General features: G+C 41.6%; 1 protein-coding gene across 50 annotated transcripts in view; it reads left to right on the top strand.

Annotated features, from left to right (window-relative positions):
- TTN (titin) overlaps window positions 1-19,595 on the top strand; it is a 239,446-nt gene that overhangs the window by 191,824 nt on the left and 28,027 nt on the right. For all 50 annotated transcript variants that reach the window (XM_038142803.1, XM_038142798.1, XM_038142790.1 and 47 more), the window contains 6 exons: window positions 20-217; window positions 299-595; window positions 716-1,303; window positions 1,398-1,700; window positions 1,817-18,922; window positions 19,236-19,532. In XM_038142803.1, the coding sequence (XP_037998731.1) occupies window positions 20-217; window positions 299-595; window positions 716-1,303; window positions 1,398-1,700; window positions 1,817-18,922; window positions 19,236-19,532 (18,789 nt within the window). The remainder of the gene's footprint in view (window positions 1-19; window positions 218-298; window positions 596-715; window positions 1,304-1,397; window positions 1,701-1,816; window positions 18,923-19,235; window positions 19,533-19,595) is intronic.

Genomic DNA, 19,595 nt, shown 5'->3' with positions numbered 1-19,595 from the left:
CTCATCATTTATCTTCTAGGCTATCACATTGAAGTTAAAGAAAGAAATAGTCTTCTGTGGAAGAGAGCAAATACAACGCCAATAAGAATGAAAGATTTCAGAGTGACAGGGTTAACTGAAGGTCTGGAATATGAATTCAGAGTAATGGCAATCAATATGGCTGGAGTAGGTAAACCAAGTCTTCCATCTGAACCAGTTGTGGCACTTGATCCTATTGGTAAGTCATCAGGAGAATAAAAAAGGAAAATTCTGAAATTTGAAATAGCTTTTGTTTGACTGCTATTTTTTCCCCACCTAGATCCTCCTGGAAAACCTGAAGTTATCAATGTAACCAGGAACTCAGTAACACTCATTTGGACAGAACCAAAATATGATGGCGGACATAAATTAACTGGCTATATTGTTGAAAAGCGTGATTTACCCAAAAAGACATGGATGAAAGCTAATCACGTGAATGTCCCAGACTGTGCATTTACTGTAACTGACCTTACTGAAGGCTGCAAATATGAATTCAGAATTAGAGCAAAGAACACCGCTGGAGCTATCAGTCCTCCATCTGAATCCACAGGAACCATAATATGCAAGGATGAGTATGGTATGTAGATGGCATTGAAAAGGCAGAATTTTACTTGAATAATTATTATCAAATTTCTTTTGTTTCCAATCCCTGTGTTCTTGTCGTAACAATCAGTATTTTTTGACTTTGTTTGGACAGAGGCACCAAGCATTGTTCTGGATCCTACTTTGAAGGAAGGTTTAACAGTAAAAGCAGGGGAAACCATCACACTGTCTGCTATTAGTATCCGTGGCAAACCACCTCCAACTTCGGCATGGTCCAAAGCTGGAAAAGATTTTAGACCCTCAGAGCTTGTGCATATTGAAACCAAACCAACTTCTTCTACTCTAAGTGTCAAATATGCAGCCAGAAAAGATTCTGGAGAATACACCATCACTGCAACCAATCCTTTCGGCACTAAACAGGAGACTGTACATGTGAAAGTTTTAGATATTCCAGGACCTCCAGGGCCTATTGAGATCAGCAATGTTTCAGCAGAAAAAGCAACTCTTACATGGACACCTCCTGCAGAAGATGGTGGATCACCAGTAAAATCATATGTTCTTGAAAAGAGAGAAACTAGTCGACTACTCTGGACATTGGTTGCTGAAAACATTGAGAGCTGTAGGCATGTTGTTAGCAAGCTCATTCAAGGAAATGAGTATGTTTTCCGTGTCTCAGCAGTAAATCAGTATGGCAAGGGTGAACCAGTACAATCAGAACCAGTTAAAATGGTGGATAGATTTGGTAAGTAGAACAAGCTAAGGAATTCCAGTGTGGTTTTATTAATTTCTAAAGACTTGATTTTTTTGTTTAACTATACTTTTTTCTTCCTGAACAGGTCCTCCAGGCCCTCCTGGAAAACCAGAAGTAACAAATGTGACTAAAAATACTGTCACAGTTACCTGGAAAAGGCCAGTTGATGATGGTGGAAGTGAAATCACAGGTTACCATGTGGAGCGAAGAGAAAAGAAAGGTTTAAGATGGGTGAGAGCAACAAAGAAACCAGTTTCAGATCTTAGATGCAAAGTAACTGGTCTTCTGGAAGGAAACGAATATGAATTCCGTGTCAGTGCAGAAAATAGAGCTGGAGTCGGACCACCAAGTGATACTTCAAACTCAGTCCTTTGCAAAGATGTTGCATGTCAGTATCATGCTTTTTCTTTTTGGGGGTGGGTGGGATGGGTAGGGAGCACATTCAGAAAGCATATAAATGACTTCTCCTGTAATGTAATGTTTTATCTTTTATTTGCTTTTCAGACCCACCAGGTCCACCTGCAAATCCAAGAGTGACTGATACCACAAAGACAAGTGCATCTTTAGCTTGGGGCAAGCCTCACTATGACGGTGGTCTTGAAATCACTGGCTATATAGTAGAGCATCAAAAAGAAGGAGAAGATGAATGGGTGAAAGACACAATAGGGACTGCTTTAAGAATCACTCAGTTTGTTGTAGCTCCTCTTCAGACTGGGGCCAAGTATAATTTCAGAATCTCTGCCATGAATGCTGCAGGTGTCGGTGAAGCAGCAATAATTCCAAGTGTGGAAATCGTTGACCGAGAAGAGATTCCTGACTTTGAACTGGATGCTGAGCTAAGAAGAACACTTGTTGTTAGAGCTGGATGCACTATTCGGATTTTTGTACCAATTAAAGGACGTCCAACTCCAGAAGTTACATGGACAAAAGATGATGCTTCACTCAAAGGACGTGCCAGTATTGAAAATACCGACTCTTTTACACTCTTGATTGTCACAGAGTGCACCAGATATGATGCAGGAAAATATGTAATGACTCTTGAAAATGCTGCTGGTAAGAAGACTGGCTTTGTAAATGTAAAAGTATTGGATACACCAGGTCCACCAATAAACCTTAAGCCTAGAGAAATAACCAAAGACAGCATCACCCTCCAATGGGATATGCCTCTGGTAGATGGAGGTTCACGTATAACCAACTATATTGTTGAGAAACGCGAATCAACTCGGAAGGCATATTCAACAGTCACAACCAACTGCCAGAAGTGTTCCTTCAAAGTTCCTAATTTGGCTGAGGGGTGTGAATACTACTTCAGAGTACTGGCTGAAAATGAGTATGGTATTGGTGAGCCAGCTGAAACTACAGAACCAGTAAAAGCTTCTGAGGCCCCATCCCCACCTGAGAGCCTTAATATTATGGACGTAACACGGAATTCAGTTAGCCTAGCTTGGCCAAAACCAGAACACGATGGTGGCAGCAAGATCACTGGGTATGTAATTGAAGCACAGAGAAAAGGAACCAACCAGTGGGCACACATCACCACTGTAAAAACGTTGGACTGTGTAGTAAAGAATCTAACTGAAAATGAAGAGTATACTTTCCAGGTTATGGCAGTTAATAGTGCTGGAAGAAGTGCCCCAAGGGAAAGCAGACCAGTTATTATCAAAGAGCAAACAATGCTACCAGAGTTTGACCTCCGTGCTATTTACCAGAAAACAGTCATTGCCAAAGCTGGTGACAATATCAAGATTGAAATCCCTGTACTTGGTCGTCCAAGGCCTACTGTGACTTGGAAGAAAGAAGACCAAATACTTAAACAAACACAAAGGGTAAATTATGAAAATACAGCAACTGCAACCATACTGACCATCAACGAATGTATTCGAAGTGATAGTGGTCAGTATCCACTGTCAGCTAAAAATATTGTTGGAGAAGTTAGTGAAGTAATCACAGTTCAGGTTCATGACATACCTGGACCGCCTACTGGACCAATCAAATTTGAAGAAATTTCATGTGATTTCCTAACATTCTCGTGGGAGCCTCCTTTGAATGATGGTGGTGTACCAATAAGTAACTATGTTGTAGAAATGCGTCAGACTGACAGTACCACGTGGACTGAATTGGCAACTACAGTGATACGCACTACATTTAAAGCCATTCGTCTTACTACTGGAGTTGAGTATCAGTTCCGTGTTAAAGCTCAAAACAGGTACGGAGTTGGTCCAGCCATTACTTCAGAGTCTGTAGTTGCCAACTACCCGTTTAAGGTACCTGGGCCTCCTGGCACTCCTCAGGTGATTGCAGTCACCAAAGAAACCATGACCATTAGCTGGAATGAGCCAGTTAGTGATGGTGGAAGCCCAATACTGGGATATCACATTGAAAGAAAAGAGCGAAACAGCATTGTTTGGCAGACTGTAAGTAAAATGTTGGTGTCAGGAAATATCTTTAAATCATCTGGACTTACCGATGGCATTGCATATGAATTCCGTGTTATAGCAGAAAATCTGGCTGGGAAGAGTAAGCCAAGCAAGCCATCTGAGCCTGTGTTTGCCCTGGACCCAATAGATCCACCTGGTAAACCAATACCTCTGAACATTACAAGACATGCAGTTACACTTAAGTGGACTAAACCAGAATATAATGGAGGTTTTAAGATAACTGGCTACACTGTTGAAAAAAGAGACCTTCCTAATGGCCGTTGGCTGAAGGCTAATTTCAGCAATATACTAGAGACTGAATTCACTGTAAGTGGCTTGACAGAAGATGCTGCCTATGAATTCCGTGTCATTGCTAGGAATGCTGGTGGAGCTGTTAGTCAGCCCTCAGAGCCATCAGATGCAATCACCTGTAGAGATGACATTGAAGCACCAAGGATAAAGGTGGATGCTAAATACAAGGACACCATAGTGCTGAAAGCAGGTGAAGTTTTCAGACTTGAGGCTGATGTTTCAGGTCGCCCTCCACCAACTATGACATGGACAAAGGGAGAAAAAGAACTTGAGGACACAGCAAAATTAGAAATAAAAATAGCAGATTTCTCTACCACTCTCACCAACAAAGATTCCTCAAGAAGAGATGGTGGTGCTTACACGCTTACTGCAACAAACCCTGGTGGCTTTGCCAAGCATATCTTCAATGTTAAAGTTCTTGATAGACCTGGTCCCCCAGAAGGGCCTTTGGCTGTGTCTGAAGTCACTGCAGAAAAATGTGTGCTGTCGTGGCTACCCCCACTGGATGATGGAGGAGCAAAGATTGACCATTATGTGGTTGAAAAACGAGAAACAAGTAGATTGGCATGGACATCTGTAGGCGCAGAAGTTCCAGTGACTAAACTGAAGGTTACTAAACTGTTGAAGGGCAATGAGTACGTGTTCCGAGTTATGGCTGTTAACAAATATGGAGTTGGTGAGCCTCTGGAATCAGAGCCCATTCTTGCAGTAAATCCATATGTTCCACCTGATCCACCTAAAACACCTGAAGTTACAGCAATTACAAAGGATTCTATGGTTGTCTGTTGGGGCCATCCTGATTCTGATGGTGGGAGCCCAATAACTAACTATATTGTGGAACGTCGAGACAAGACTGGTCTACGGTGGGTGAAATGTAACAAAAGGGTTGTTACTGATTTACGATTTAAAGTGTCTGGACTGACAGAAGGCCATGAATATGAATACAGAGTCATGGCGGAAAATGCTGCTGGTGTCAGTGAGCCAAGCCCAACCAGTCCATTCTATAAAGCCTGTGATACTGTATTTAAGCCTGGTCCCCCAGGTAATCCTCGTGTTTTGGATAGCAGCAAGTCCTCTATTACAATAGCATGGAACAAACCAATATATGATGGTGGTTCGGAGATCACAGGTTACATGGTTGAGATTGCACTACCTGAAGAAGATGAGTGGAAGATTGTAACTCCACCAGTGGGTCTAAAGGCCACTTCTTTCACCATCACTGACTTGAAAGAAAACCAAGAGTATAAAATACGGATATATGCTATGAACTCTGAAGGTCTTGGGGAACCTGCTCTTGTTCCTGGCACTCCAAAAGCTGAAGAAAGAATGCTGCCTCCAGAGATTGAACTTGATGCAGAGCTACGTAAAGTTGTAACTATCAGAGCTTGCTGTACTCTGAGACTCTTCGTCCCAATTAAAGGAAGACCAGCCCCTGAAGTTAAATGGACAAGAGAACATGGGGAGTCTTTGGATAGAGCGAGCATTGAATCAACAAGCTCTTATACTTTACTTATTGTTGAAAACGTAAATAGATTTGATAGTGGCAAATACATACTGACAATTGAAAACAGCTCAGGTAGTAAGACAGCTTTTGTGAACGTCAGAGTTCTTGATACTCCAGGGGCACCTCAAGATTTGAAAATAAAGGAAGTTACAAAATCTTCAGTTACACTCACATGGGAGCCTCCTCTCATAGATGGTGGCTCTAAAATAAAAAATTACATAGTTGAAAAGCGTGAATCAACAAGAAAAGCTTATTCAACTGTTAATGCCAATTGCCACAAGACCAGCTGGAAAGTTGATTCACTGCAAGAAGGCTGCAACTACTACTTCAGAGTCCTTGCTGAAAATGAGTATGGAATAGGCCTTCCAGTTGAAACTTCAGAATCCATAAAAGTGTCAGAAAGACCACTTCCACCAGGGAAAATAACTTTGTTGGATGTGACAAGAAATAGCGTAACCTTATCTTGGGAAAAACCCGAACACGATGGTGGTAGCAGAATTCTGGGCTATATTGTAGAAATGCAAAGCAAAGGCAGTGAAAAGTGGTCAACCTGTGCTACCGTAAAAGTTACTGAAGCCACCATCACAGGACTGATCCAAGGTGAAGAATACACCTTCCGTGTTTCAGCTCAGAATGAGAAAGGTATCAGTGATCCTCGCCAGCTGGGTATACCAGTTGTTGCAAAAGATCTTGTGATCCCACCAGCTTTCAAACTGCTGTTTACCACTTTCAGTGTTCTAGCAGGAGAGGACTTAAAGGTTGATGTTCCTTTTGTTGGTCGACCCAAGCCAGCAGTGTCTTGGCATAAAGACAATGTGGCATTGAAGCAGACCACAAGAGTAAATGCGGAAAGCTCGGAAAACAACACAGTGTTAACAATAAAAGAAGCATGCAAAGAAGATGTGGGAACATATGTGGTTAAACTTACAAACTCTGCTGGTGAAGCAACTGAGACACTAAATATTGTTGTCCTGGATAAACCAGGACCACCAACTGGACCAGTAAAAGTAGATGAAGTAACAGCAGATAGTATTACCATTTCCTGGGAACCACCCAAGTATGACGGTGGTAGCTCTATCAATAATTACATTGTAGAAAGAAGAGACACTTCCACCACGACTTGGCACATTGTGTCAGCTACTGTTGCAAGAACAACTATAAAAGCATGTCGTTTAAAGACTGGCTGTGAATATCAGTTCAGAATTGCAGCTGAGAACAGATATGGGAAGAGTACGTATCTCACCTCAGAGTCAATAATAGCCCAATACCCATTTAAAGTTCCTGGTCCACCTGGAACTCCTTTTGTAACAAATGTCTCCAAAGACAGCATGGTGGTAGAATGGCACGAACCAGTCAATGATGGCGGTAGCAGGATCATTGGCTATCACTTGGAGCGCAAAGAAAGAAACAGCATTCTGTGGGCTAAACTGAATAAAACACCTCTTCCAGATACCAAATTTAAGACAACTGGACTTGAGGAAGGTCTTGAATATGAATTCAGAGTCTATGCAGAAAACATAGTGGGAATTGGAAAGGCAAGTAGAGCATCTGAATGCTATACTGCACGTGACCCATGTGACCCTCCAGGTCGTCCAGAAGCTGTAATTGTCACAAGAAGCTCAGTAACACTCCAGTGGAAGAAACCGATATACGATGGTGGAAGTAAAATCACAGGCTATGTTGTTGAAAAGAAGGAATTACCTGATGGCCGTTGGATGAAAGCAAGCTTTACAAATGTCATTGATACTCAGTTTGAAGTAACTGGTCTAGTCGAAAACCAGAGATACGAGTTTCGTGTTATAGCACGAAATGCTGCAGGTGTTTTCAGTGAACCGTCTGAGAGCTCAGGGGCAATTACAGCAAGAGATGAAGTAGAACCACCTCAAATAAGTATGGATCCAAAATACAGAGACACTATTGTATTGCATGCTGGTGAGTCATTCAAGCTTGATGCTGATGTTCATGGCAAACCAATACCTTCCATTCAATGGTTAAAAGGTGATCGTGAGCTGACAAGCACTGCTCATATGGAAATAAAAACTACTGATTTTGCAACAAGCCTCAGTGTGAAGGAAGCCACGAGAATTGACAGTGGGCAGTATGTACTACTGGCAAAGAATGTTGCAGGTGAAAAGAAGGTTCCTGTTAACGTCAAAGTTCTTGATAGACCTGGACCTCCAGAAGGACCTGTTGAGTTTACAGGTGTTACAGCTGAAAAATGCACACTGTCATGGAAACCTCCACTACAAGATGGTGGTAGTGATATTTCACACTACGTTGTAGAAAAAAGGGAAACCAGTCGTTTGGTGTGGACTGTCGTTGACTCAAATGTGCAAACCCTGAATTGCAAAGTTACAAAACTTCTAGAAGGAAATGAGTATGTTTTCCGCATCATGGCAGTAAATAAATACGGTGTTGGTGAACCTCTTGAGTCTGACCCAGTAGTCGCAAAGAACCCATTTGTTGTGCCACTTCCTCCAAAGGCTCCAGAAGTCACAGCAGTTACCAAGGATTCTATGATAGTTGTATGGGAAAGACCAGCCTCAGATGGCGGCAGTGAAATCCTAGGCTACGTCCTTGAAAAACGAGATAAGGAAGGCATTCGCTGGACAAGATGTAACAAACGCCTGATAAGTGAACTGCGATACAGAGTGACTGGTCTTATAGAAAATCATGATTATGAGTACAGAGTTTCAGCTGAAAATGCTGCTGGTCTTAGTGAACCAAGTCCACCTTCTACTTACTACAAAGCATGTGATCCTATTTACAAGCCAGGTCCACCCAATAATCCTAAAGTTACGGATGTTACAAGATCTTCAGTTTTTCTTTCATGGGGTAAACCTATATATGATGGTGGCTCTGAAATTCAGGGATACATTGTGGAAAAATGTGATGTAAGTGATGGTGAATGGTCAATTTGTACCCCTCCAACTGGAATTAAGAATACTCACATGGAAGTAGAAAAATTAGTGGAAAAACACGAGTACAAATTCCGCATATGTGCAGTTAATAAAGCAGGAGTTGGAGAGCATGCAGATGTTCCTGGTTCTGTTATTGTAGAAGAGAAGATGGAGGCACCAGACCTTGACCTTGACATGGAATTAAGGAAGATTGTAAATGTGAGAGCAGGAGGTTCTTTAAGACTGTTTGTTCCCATCAGAGGTCGTCCAACACCTGAAGTAAAATGGGGTAAAGTGGAGGGTGACATCAGAGAAGCAGCTATTATTGATACCACAAGTAGCTTTACTTCCCTTGTTCTAGATAATGTTAACAGATTTGATAGTGGAAAGTATACTCTGACCTTGGAAAACAGCAGTGGAACAAAGTCTGCATTTGTCAGTGTAAGAGTACTGGATACCCCAAGTGCACCTGTTAATTTAAAAATCAGAGAGATCACTAAAGACTCTGTTTCACTTTCATGGGAGCCTCCTCTCCTGGATGGTGGAGCAAAAATAAAGAATTTCATTATTGAAAAGCGTGAAGCAACAAGAAAGGCATATGCAGCGGTTGTAACAAACTGCCACAAGACTTCATGGAAGGTAGATCAACTTCAGGAGGGCTGCTATTACTTCTTCAGAATCTCTGCTGAGAATGAATATGGAATCGGCCTCCCTGCAGAAACCAGTGACCCAATTAAAGTTGCTGAAGTTCCACAGCCTCCTGGGAAAATAACAGTGGATGATGTCACAAGAAACAGTGTCTCACTAAGCTGGGCAAAACCTGAACATGATGGTGGTAGCAAAATCATACAATATATTGTTGAAATGCAAGCAAAGGGTAGTGAGAAGTGGTCAGAGTGTGCTCGTGTTAAAACGCTTGAAGCAGTTGTTACTAATCTAACTCAAGGGGAAGAATATCTTTTTAGGGTAATGGCTGTAAATGAAAAGGGTAAGAGTGATCCTAGAGCACTTGCAGTTCCGATAGTTGCCAAAGACCTGGTGATTGAACCTGATGTAAGGCCTGCTTTCCACAGTTACAGTGTTCAGGTGGGACAGGACTTGAAAGTAGAAATACCAATTGCAGGTCGACCTAAACCAACTGTTACCTGGGTTAAAGATGGCCAGCCATTAAGGCAGACAACAAGAGTCAACATTAGCGATTCAGCTGATCTCACTATATTGAATCTTAAGGAAACTAGCAAAGAAGACAGTGGCACTTATGAAATAACTGTGGCTAATGTTGTTGGGCAAAAGTCTGCCTCTGTTGAAATTATTACTCTAGACAAACCTGACCCTCCAGTTGGACCTGTGAAGTTTGATGAAATAAGTGCAGAAAGTATTACCCTGTCATGGAATCCCCCAGTGTACACAGGTGGCTGCCAAATCACCAACTATATTGTGCACAAGAGAGATACAACAACCACTGTATGGGAAACAGTTTCAGCTACTGTTGCAAGAACTACACTGAAGGTGACTAAACTGAAAACTGGTTCAGAATACCAGTTCAGAATATTTGCTGAGAACAGGTATGGGCAGAGTTTTGCATTGGAATCTGCACCGGTCGTAGCGCAGTATCCCTACAAGGAACCAGGACCTCCTGGCACACCATTTGTGACAACAGTTACAAAAGACTCCATGGTTGTACAATGGCATGAACCAGTAAATGATGGTGGCAGTAGAGTGTTGGGTTACCATCTTGAGAGAAAGGAGAAAAACAGCATTCTATGGACTAAAGTAAACAAGACTATTATTCAGGACACAAGTTTTAAGACAAATAACCTTGAAGAAGGAATTGAGTATGAGTTTCGAGTTTCTGCAGAAAATATTGTTGGTGTAGGCAGAACAAGTAAAGTTTCTGAGTGCTATGTAGCTCGTGATCCATGTGATCCTCCAGGTCGCCCAGAAGCTATAATAATAAAAAGAAGTTCTATTACTCTACAGTGGACCAAACCAGAATATGATGGTGGAAGTAAGGTTACTGGTTATATTGTAGAGAAACGTGACTTACCAGATGGTCGCTGGATGAAAGCGAGCTTCACAAATATCATTGAAACTCAGTTCACTGTAACAGGACTTACTGAAGACCAAAGATATGAATTTAGAGTAATTGCAAAGAATGCTGCAGGTGCAATAAGCAAACCTTCTGACAGTACAGGACCAATAACAGCAAGGGATGAAGTTGAACTTCCACGAATTTCAATGGATCCAAAGTACAAAGACACTATTGTTGTAAATGCCGGTGAAACATTCAGACTTGAGGCTGATGTTCATGGAAAGCCGCTGCCAACCATTAAGTGGTACAAAGGAGATAAAGAGCTTGAGGACACTGCTAGATATGAAATAAAGAACACAGATTTCAGTGCATTAATAATTGTAAAAGATGCTATTAGAGTTGATGGTGGACAGTACATTCTAGAAGCCTCTAATGTTGCAGGAACAAAGACAGTAACAGTAAACGTAAAAGTCTTGGACAGGCCAGGACCTCCAGAGGGCCCAGTCCAAGTGACAGGAGTTACAGCTGAAAAATGTGCACTGGCATGGGGTCCTCCTCTTCATGATGGTGGCAGTGATATTTCTCATTACATTGTAGAGAAGAGAGAAACTAGCCGCCTGGCATGGACTGTGGTTGCTTCAGAAGTTTTACCTACAATGCTGAAAGTAACCAAACTCTTGGAAGGAAATGAATACGTCTTCCGTATCATGGCAGTTAACAAATATGGGGTTGGTGAGCCATTAGAATCTGTGCCAGTAATGATGAGAAATCCATTTGTGGTTCCTGGACCACCAAAGGCCTTGGAAATTACCAACATCACGAAGGATTCTATGACTGTCTGCTGGACCCGGCCAGACAGTGATGGAGGTAGTGAAATCGTAGGTTACATTGTAGAAAAGAGAGACCGAGCAGGCATCAGATGGATAAAATGCAATAAACGCCGCATTACAGATTTGCGATTAAGAGTTACAGGTTTAACAGAGGATCATGAATATGAATTCAGAGTTTCTGCGGAAAATGCTGCTGGAATTGGTGAACCAAGCCAAGTTTCTCCCTACTTCAAAGCTTGTGACCCGATGTTCAAGCCTGGCCCACCTACAAATGCCCATGTTGTGGATACCACCAAAAGTTCAGTTGTACTTGGTTGGAGTAAACCTATTTATGATGGTGGTTGTGAAATCCAGGGATACCTTGTAGAAATCTGTAAAGCAGATGAAGATGAATGGTCACTTGTTACTCCACAGACAGGCATACGTGCCACTCGATTTGAGATCAAAAAGCTTACTGAACATCAAGAATACAAACTACGAGTGTGTGCTCTCAACAAGATTGGTGTAGGAGAGGCTGCATCAGTTCCTGGTACTATTAAACCAGAAGACAAACTTGAAGCTCCAGAACTTGACATTGATTCAGAGCTAAGGAAAGGGATAGTGGTTAGAGCTGGTGGGTCTGCTAGGATTCACATACCATTCAGGGGACGACCAACACCTGACATCACATGGTCCCGAGAAGAAGGTGAATTCTCAGAAAAGGTTCAGATTGATAAAGGCATAAACTACACACAACTTTCAATTGACAACTGTGATAGAAATGATGCTGGAAAGTATATTCTTAAGCTGGAGAACAGCAGTGGTTCTAAATCTGCATTTGTTACAGTGAAAGTCTTGGACACGCCAGGACCCCCGCAAAACTTAGTGGTAAAAGATATAAAGAAGGATTCTGCTGTATTATCTTGGGAGCCACCGATTATTGATGGTGGTGCAAAGGTAAAGAACTATGTAATAGACAAGCGAGAGTCAACCAGGAAGGCATTTGCAAATGTAAGTACGAAGTGTGCCAAGACAAGTTTTAAAGTTGAAAATCTTACAGAAGGAGCAATTTATTACTTCAGAGTTATGGCTGAAAATGAATATGGAATTGGTGTTCCAGTTGAAACCAGGGATGCTATCAAAGCCTCAGAGCCACCTCTGCCTCCTGGGAAAGTAACACTCACTGATGTCACTCAGAGAAGTGCATCACTTACGTGGGAAAAACCTGAACATGATGGAGGTAGCAGAATTTTGGGATATCTTGTTGAAATGTTGCCTAAAGGAACAGAAAAATGGAGTGTTGTTAGTGAGACAAAAACATGTAATGCAGAGGTGTCTGGTTTGAGTCCAGGACAGGAATATCAATTCCGTGTGATTGCCTACAATGAAAAAGGCAAAAGTGATCCCAGAGCACTTGGAATTCCTGTGATAGCCAAAGACCTGACCATTGAGCCAAGTTTCAAACTGATGTTTAATACATACAGTGTACAAGCTGGAGAAGATCTGAAGGTTGAAGTACCATTTATAGGTAGACCCAAACCTACTATTACTTGGACAAAAGATGAGCAGCCACTGAAACAGACGACCAGATTAAATATTGAGAATACGGCAACATCAACTATTTTACATATTAAAGAAAGCAACAGAGAAGACTTTGGTAAATATACAGTAACAGCAACAAATGCAGCAGGTACAGCAACAGAGCACCTGAGCATAATTGTACTAGAAAAGCCTGGCCCACCACGAGGACCTGTCCGATTTGACGAAATTAGTGCAGACTTTGTTGTTTTATCATGGGATCCACCTGATTATACTGGTGGCTGCCAGATAAGCAACTATATAGTAGAAAAGCGTGACACAAGCACTACAACATGGAACATCGTGTCAGCAACTGTTGCAAGAACAACCATCAAAGCAACAAAGCTTAAAACAGGTTCTGAATACCAGTTCAGGATTTCTGCTGAAAATAGATATGGAAAGAGCTCTCCTTTGGCTTCTAAATCAGTTGTTGTTCAATACCCCTACAAGGTGCCTGGACCACCTGGAACCCCATTTGTTACAGCAGCTTCCAAGGACCATATGATCATACAATGGCATGAACCAGTTAATGACGGAGGAAGCAAAGTTCTTGGCTACCATCTTGAGCGTAAAGATAAGAACAGCATTCTTTGGACAAAACAGAACAAGTCACTTATTGTGGACACCAAATATAAAACAGACGGCCTTGAAGAAGGTCTTGAATATGAGTTCAGAGTTTCTGCTGAAAACATTGTTGGCATTGGCAAAGTCAGCAAAGTATCAGAACTGTATGTTGCCCGAGATCCTTGTGACCCACCTGGCCGCCCAGAGGCCATTGTTGTTACAAGAAGTAATATCACACTGAAGTGGAAAAAGCCAGAATATGATGGTGGAAGCAAAATAACTGGCTATATTGTAGAAAAGAAAGAACTACCAGACGGTCGCTGGATGAAAGCCAGCTTTACAAATGTGTTGGAAACAGAATTCACAGTGAGTGGTCTTGTTGAAAACCAACGGTATGAATTCAGAGTAATTGCAAGAAATGCAGCAGGTTGCTTGAGTGAACCATCTGAAAGTACAGGGCCTATTACTGCCAGAGATGAAATTGAAGCACCAGGAGCTTCATTAGATCCTAAATATAGAGATGTCATTGTTGTTCATGCTGGAGAAACCTTTGTTCTTGAAGCTGATATCCATGGCAAACCTATTCCTGACATTACATGGTCAAAAGATGGTAAAGACCTTGAAGAAACAACTGCAAGAATGGAAATTAAATCTACCATTGAGAAAACAATTCTCACTGTCAAAGACTGTATAAGAGTAGATGGAGGCCACTATACTCTTAACCTCAAAAATGTTGGTGGCACCAAATCTATACCAATCACTGTGAAAGTGCTTGACAGACCAGGACCTCCAGAAGGACCTTTGAACGTTACAGGTGTCACTGCAGAAAAATGCTACTTGTCGTGGTCTCCACCTTCGCATGATGGTGGTTCTAGTATCTCGCATTATATCATTGAGAAGAGAGAGACGAGTAGGCTTTCATGGACACAAGTAGCAACAGATGTGCAGGCTCTAAATCACAAAGTAACAAAACTCCTTCCTGGCAATGAATACATTTTCCGTGTAATGGCAGTGAATAAATACGGAGTTGGAGAGCCCTTGGAATCTGAACCGGTTGTGGCTCGTAATCCATACAAACCCCCTGGTCCTCCTTCAACACCTGAAGTTTCAGCAATCACAAAAGATTCTATGGTGGTAACATGGGGTCGCCCAGAAGACAATGGAGGAGCTGAAATTGAAGGTTACATACTTGAAAAACGAGACAAGGATGGTATCCGGTGGACCAAATGCAATAAGAAAAGGCTGACAGACTTGCGATTCAGAGTAACAGGTCTAACTGATGGGCATTTCTATGAGTTTAGAGTGTCTGCTGAAAATGCCGCAGGGGTAGGAGAGCCCAGTGAGCCATCCATTTTCTATCGTGCTTGTGATGTATTATATCCACCAGGTCCACCTAGCAATCCAAAGGTTACAGATACTTCCAGGTCATCCGTTTCCCTTGCCTGGAGTAAGCCCATTTATGATGGTGGTGCTCCTGTTAAAGGATATGTAGTGGAAGTAAAAGAAGCTGCTGCAGATGAATGGACTACCTGCACCCCACCAACAGGCCTACAAGCAAAACAATTCACCGTGACAAAACTGAAGGAGAACCAGGAGTATAACTTCCGCATCTGTGCCATCAACTCAGAAGGAGTAGGAGAACCTGCAACTATACCTGGTGCAGTCTTAGCAGAGGACAAGATTGAACCTCCTGAAATTGAACTTGATGCAGATCTCAGAAAAGTAGTCACTGTACGTGCTAGTGGTACTTTACGCCTGTTTGTCACCATCAAAGGAAGACCAGAACCTGAAGTTAAATGGGAGAAAGCGGAAGGAACAATTAGTGAGCGAGCTCAGATTGAAGTCACCAGCTCCTACACAATGCTGGTCATTGACAATGTCAATAGATTTGATAGTGGTAGATATAATCTTACTTTAGAGAACAACAGTGGCAAAAAATCTGCTTTTGTAAATGTCAGAGTGCTTGATACACCTAGTGCACCTCTAAACCTGACAGTCAGAGAAGTGAAAAAAGATTTTGTAACTTTAGCCTGGGAAGCACCACTTATTGATGGTGGAGCTAAAATTACCAACTATGTAGTTGAAAAGCGAGAATCCACAAGAAAGGCATATGCCACAGTTACGAGCAACTGTACTAAGAATTCCTTCAAGATTACTCAACTACAAGAAGGATGTAGTTATTACTTCCGTGTTCTAGCTGTAAATGAATATGGGGCTGGTTTACCAGCAGAAATTGCTGATCCAGTTAAGGTGTCTGAACCACCTTCACCACCTTCAAAGGTCATTCTTGTTGACGTGACTCGCAATTCTGCATCAATTAAATGGGAAAAGCCAGAGAGTGATGGGGGTAGTAAAATTACTGGTTATGTAGTAGAAATGCAGACTAAAGGAAGTGTAAAATGGAGTGCATGCACACAGGTGAAAACATTGGAAGCAACAGTAACAGGCTTAAGTATGGGAGAAGAGTACAGTTTCAGGGTGATTGCTGTTAACGAAAAAGGGAAAAGCGATCCAAGAGAACTTGGTGTCCCAGTCATTGCAAAAGATATTGAAATCCAGCCATCTGTTGAGCTTCTTTTTAACACATTCACGGTGAAAGCTGGAGATGATCTCAAGATTGACATTCCATTCAGAGGGCGACCTCTTCCCACTGTTAGCTGGAAGAAGGATGGGAATCCTTTAAAACAGACAACCAGGGTAAATGTTGAAACATCAAAAACTTTAACTTCACTATCCATCAAGGAAGCTACAAATGAAGATCTGGGACATTATGAATTACAACTTTCAAATACTGCTGGAACAACAACAGCTTCTCTAACTGTGGTTGTCCTTGACAGACCAGGACCACCAACTGATGTTAAAATTGATGAAGTTAGTGCTGATAGTGTAATTCTATCTTGGAAACCTCCGGCATATGATGGTGGATGTCACATTAGCAATTACATTGTGGAGAAGAGAGATACTACCACAACAACATGGGAGGTCGTATCTGCAGCAGTTGCAAGAACATCAATTAAAGTATCTCGACTCGTCACTGGATCTGAATATCAGTTCCGTGTTTGTGCAGAAAACCGCTATGGGAAAAGCACTTATACTAATTCTCCTTCTGTTGTGGCAGAGTACCCATTTAAGCCTCCAGGTCCACCAGGAACGCCTCGTGTAGCACATGCAACTAAATCTTTCATGATTGTAACTTGGCAGGTACCAGTTAATGATGGAGGTAGCGTAGTCCTAGGATACCATTTGGAGCATAAAGAAAGAAGCAGCATTCTTTGGACAAAAGTCAACAAGAGCCTCATAACTGATACTCAAATGAAAGTTACAGGTCTTGATGAAGGACTCATGTATGAATACCGTGTGTATGCAGAAAACATTGCTGGAATAGGCAAATGCAGCAAAGCATGCGAACCAGTTGCTGCAAGAGATCCATGTGATCCTCCTGGTCAACCAGAAGTTACTAATATTACAAGAACATCTGTCTCATTGAAGTGGACTAAACCAGAATACGATGGTGGAGCTAAAGTAACAGGATATATTATTGAACGCCGAGAACTACCAGATGGTCGTTGGCTAAAATGTAATTTTACTAATGTGCAAGAAACATACTTTGATGTAGGTGGACTTACAGAAGACCAGCGTTACGAATTCCATGTGATTGCAAAGAATGCTGCTGGACTCTTCAGTCAGCCATCTGAATCAACTGGACCTGTGACCGTGAAAGATGATGTAGAGGCGCCAAGAATTATGATGGATGCCAAATTCAGGGATGTTGTAGTTGTGAAAGCTGGAGAAGTGTTTAAAGTCAATGCTGATGTTGCAGGACGGCCAATACCAGTGATTTCATGGACAAAGGATGGCAAGGAGCTCGAAGGAAAAGCTAGAGTTGAAATAGTGTCAACAGATTACACTACTGCAATAACCATTAAGGACTGTATCCGAGGTGATTCAGGACAGTATGTACTAACCTTACAGAATGTTGCAGGAACAAAATCTTTGGCAATTAATTGCAAAGTACTTGATAGACCTGGCCCACCTGCAGGTCCATTAGAAATAAATGGCCTTACTGCTGAAAAGTGCCATTTATCATGGGGACCCCCTCAAGAAAACGGTGGTGCAGATATTGACCATTATATTGTGGAAAAACGTGAGACCAGCAGAATTGCATGGACACTTTGTGAAGGAGAGCTTAAAACAACATCTTGCAAAGTGACAAAATTACTGAAGGGTAATGAATATATTTTCAGAGTAATGGGAGTTAACAAATATGGCGTTGGTGAGCCTCTAGAAAGTGTTGCTGTCAAAGCCCTAGACCCATTTACAGTTCCAAGCCCACCTACATCTTTAGAGATCACCAGTGTGAGCAAAGATTCAATAACTCTGTGCTGGGCAAGACCTGAGTCTGATGGAGGCAATGAGATCTCGGGGTATGTAATTGAAAGGCGTGAGAAAACCAGCCTAAGATGGATTCGTGTAAACAAAAAGCCAGTTTATGATTTAAGAGTGAAATCATCGGGTCTCCGTGAGGGATGTGAATATGAATTCCGGGTTTATGCAGAAAATGCTGCTGGCCTCAGTCTCCCAAGTGAAACCACACCATTGATTAAGGCAGAAGATCCAATCTTCTTGCCATCGCCCCCATCTAAACCTAAGATTATGGATTCTACAAGATCAAATATCACAATTGGCTGGACAAAGCCACTGTTTGATGGAGGTGCTCCAGTAACAGGATACACAGTTGAATACAAGAAAACTGATGAAACTGACTGGACAACAGCTATTCAGAATTTAAGAGGCACAGAATATACCATAACTGGATTAACATCAGGCTCTGAGTATGTTTTTAGAGTGAAATCCATTAACAAAATGGGTGTCAGTGAACCAAGTGATGTCTCAGAACCTCAGGTGGCAAAAGAAAGAGAGGAAGAACCTGCCTTTGAAATTGACAGTGAAATGCGGAAGACTTTAATTGTAAAGGCTGGTGGATCATTCACAATGACTGTACCTTTCAGAGGCAAACCAGTCCCAAATGTAACATGGAACAAACCAGACACTGATCTCCGTACACGTGCAAGCATTGACACTTCAAGTAATTGTACATCTCTTACTATTGAAAAAGCAACAAGAAATGATTCTGGAAAATATACATTAACATTGCAAAACATCCTGAACACTACCACCTTGACTTTAATGGTCAAAGTTCTTGATACGCCTGGCCCACCATCCAATATTGCAACAAAAGACGTAACTAAAGAATCTGCTGTGTTATCTTGGGATGTTCCTGAAAATGATGGTGGAGCACCTGTAAAGAATTATGTAATTGAAAAACGAGAAGCTAGCAAAAAGGCGTGGGTCACTGTGACAAACAACTGTCATCGCCTGTCCTACAAAGTGACTGGTTTGCAAGAAGGTGCCATTTACTACTTCCGTGTCTCCGGAGAAAATGAATATGGTGTTGGAGTGCCTTCTGAGACCAAAGAGGGAACAAAAATAACAGGTATGCTTTACTATTAAAAAATTTGTTAATACTTAAAATAATATGTGTTTTAAAGTGTTTACTTCAAAATAATGTCAAAAGCTGTAAATCTTCATACAGGAGAATAGATCATTTTTGTAGGCATGTATGTGGTTTTACAAATAAAACAGAGCTAAGTAATAGCTTGAATTTTAAATTTTGCTTGGATTTTACTTAAAATATTTCTAATATACAAATTGGTTTAAAAACACATTTTCTTGATGCAGATTATAGATGCTAATATAAAAAGTCAATATCTTCTATATTGTTTAACATGTTGCACTTTTTTCCTCAGAAAAACCCAGCCCACCAGAAAAGCTAGGAGTAACAAACGTCACAAAGGACAGTGTTTCTCTTTCTTGGCTAAAACCAGAGCATGATGGTGGAAGCAGAATTGTTAGCTACCTCCTTGAAGCTCTTGAGAAAGGACAGCAAAAATGGGTTAAGTGTGCAGTTGTAAAGACAACTCATCATGTTGTCCATGGTCTTAAGGAAAACGTTGACTATTTCTTCAGGGTGTCTGCAGAAAACCAAGCTGGTTTAAGTGATCCTAAGGAACTTCTGCTCCCTGTTACAGTTAAAGAACAATTAGGTATGCTACCTGACATGAGACAAAAGTCACATTCAGTTGCATTCATATTTTAAAGGATGGAAC

This window comes from Motacilla alba, chromosome 7 (assembly GCF_015832195.1).
Source record: "Motacilla alba alba isolate MOTALB_02 chromosome 7, Motacilla_alba_V1.0_pri, whole genome shotgun sequence".
NCBI classification, from domain to species: Eukaryota; Metazoa; Chordata; class Aves; order Passeriformes; family Motacillidae; genus Motacilla; species Motacilla alba.
This window is presented reverse-complemented; position numbering and strand designations above follow the sequence as displayed.